This window comes from Poecilia latipinna, unplaced genomic scaffold (genome assembly GCF_001443285.1).
Source record: "Poecilia latipinna isolate Pla-1442-1.1 unplaced genomic scaffold, P_latipinna-1.0 Scaffold476, whole genome shotgun sequence".
Lineage (NCBI taxonomy): Eukaryota > Metazoa > Chordata > Actinopteri > Cyprinodontiformes > Poeciliidae > Poecilia > Poecilia latipinna.
The window spans coordinates 291979-294175 of NW_015113092.1; the positions used below are offsets into that span (position 1 = coordinate 291979).

The window sequence follows — 2197 nt, forward strand, 5'->3', positions numbered from 1 at the left end:
TTCAGTTGTTTTATATTGAAAAAAAGGTCATTTGAAAAAAAAAATCTTCTTAAAACCTATTTATTTGTAAACTTGCTTTTCATTTCAATATGTGAAATACCAGAATTTGCACACAACTTTATATTTTTGGCTGTTTGATGACAATATTTTAAACTATTAAGTCAGATGCGTTGATTATTCAGTATTCAACTGGCTTTTTTGAGTAAAGTTTTTTAATTCTGGAGTAACTTCTTAGACAGCAATTTTGTACTTTCACTTGAGTGAAAATATGTCGAATAAGTGCCAGTGTTAGTTGAGAACATTCTTTTGGTGCTAATTTTTATTTCAGGCGTCTTCATCGCACCTGTGTCTTCAGCTTCCTCTTCACTCTGATTTGCAGGGCTTTTATTGTGAAGTTGACCGGAACTGGACGAGTAAGCGCTGGCAGCAGCGGCTCCTGCGGCTTTAAAAGCCTCCGTTTGCTCCGATCTTTGCAGTCTGACTTCAGGTTTCAGCAGAGCATCCAGCTGCTTTCTCTGGAGGCATATCTCCTGATCGGACTGCCGCAGTCTCTCCTCGTACTCCGCTAAAGTTTCCTTAAACAGTCCGAAGATTTCCTCCGCGGTAGCTGTTAGCCGCGCGGTTATCACTGCTCTCTGTGTCCGGAGTTTAACCGCTTTCTCCCCGTTTTCCAGCTGCTGTAGGACGTCCTCAGCGGCGGCGCTGATCCGCTGATGCACCGACATCCGCAGCAGCTGAATCGCGCTCATTCTGCCGCAGATTAGGCTCCCAAAGCCGCTAAAACACGAGAGAGGATGGGAGCATGTAAACACAATTTTTTTAGGAAATCTGTGGAAAACGCTTCCGTTTAGTGAACGCGAGGCATAAAGAGGAAAGAGTGACCTCTGTTGGTCAGGAGGAATATGTAAATACCTTTAACTAACTTAAAAATCCACCTTCAGCTGTTTTTATATTGGAAAAAACGTTTTATAAGCAACAAAATGAGAGATGTCTCCTTTGAACTCTTACTCTAAATTTATCCTACTAATTAATACACAATGAAATATAATAAACACAAACAATAGCCCCCAGCTTTAAGTGATTTAGTCTGGAAATGTATCACAAGAAAATGTTGGATTTATAATTGGTAATGACAAATTTCTGGTTTTCAGGAAAATATTGCACATCCAGGCAGAATACTGGCAATTATTCTTATTATATTTGGCAAGTTTCATATTCACCAATGTAAATTTCATAATTTCCACCCTTTTTGACATTTTTGGTTAAGGTAATCAAACAATATTTATCCACTATTTCCAAAAGTACAAACAAAAAAGCTAGTACCAATACACATGAATGTATTGTTTACAGTTTTATATGTATTTAAAAATGCACTGTAATATGTAACAACACGGTCCATTTAAAATAAGAGGTGGGAGCGCAGTGTTTCCGTTTGTCTATAATGTAAATAAACACGAAAACACAAAGCTTACATTTACTGTTATGATGTAACAGCGACCCCTGCTGGATCGGTAGTGTCTGCTTTTGTCTCTATGTTTCAGAGATCGATCTGATTCCCCAGTTATTTACGTTTTTCTTCATCGTGATTCGACTCCCCATTTCTATGAACAATTGGTTGCAAGTAAATACCAACGTAAAGCCAATAATTACAATTGCCATCAAAATTTTACCAAACCGTTTTTATTTTATTTTTTTTAATTTCACACAGTTTTAGCATCACCACATCATTATACAACTTCAAATAAAAGTTCTGCAAAATAAACGTTTTCACTTAAAGTCAAACAAAAAGAGAAAAATACATTAAAGTTGCAGAAAAATAAAAACACTAAAAGCCTCAAAATAATGAGGGGAAAACACAAAAACAACTTTAATGCATTAAACTATGTCAAAAGTTAAATTTGTGATTATAGCAATGAAATGTTTATAAGTGAACAATAGTCACGTTTTTGATCCTCATTCCTTTTCAAAACAAAAAAAGAATGGAAAGAAAAAAAGAATCAAGTTTAAATTATTTTACAAGTTTCCTGTACAATAATAAACAATTCAGGAGATTTTTATCAGCTGTAGAAAATATTTTTTCCTTGATCTTTTCATCGCTGATTGTTTTGGTTTGAGGCCCAAACTGCTGAAAGAAACTGATAAAAAAAAAAAAAAAAAAAAAAAAACATAAAATTTTTGCCCAGAAAAAAATAATTTT

The 2197-nt window shown here is 35.0% G+C and overlaps 1 protein-coding gene across 1 annotated transcript in view; it reads right to left on the reverse strand.

Annotated features, from left to right (window-relative positions):
* Window positions 1-1002, reverse strand: part of LOC106951838 (zinc finger protein 879-like) — an 8883-nt gene extending 7881 nt beyond the window's left edge. Inside the window, exon 1 of the mRNA XM_015039567.1 lies at window positions 344-1002. Coding sequence (XP_014895053.1) covers window positions 344-749 — 406 coding nt within the window. The 5' untranslated portion in view covers window positions 750-1002. The remainder of the gene's footprint in view (window positions 1-343) is intronic.
* Between the last annotated feature and the right edge of the window lie 1195 nt (window positions 1003-2197).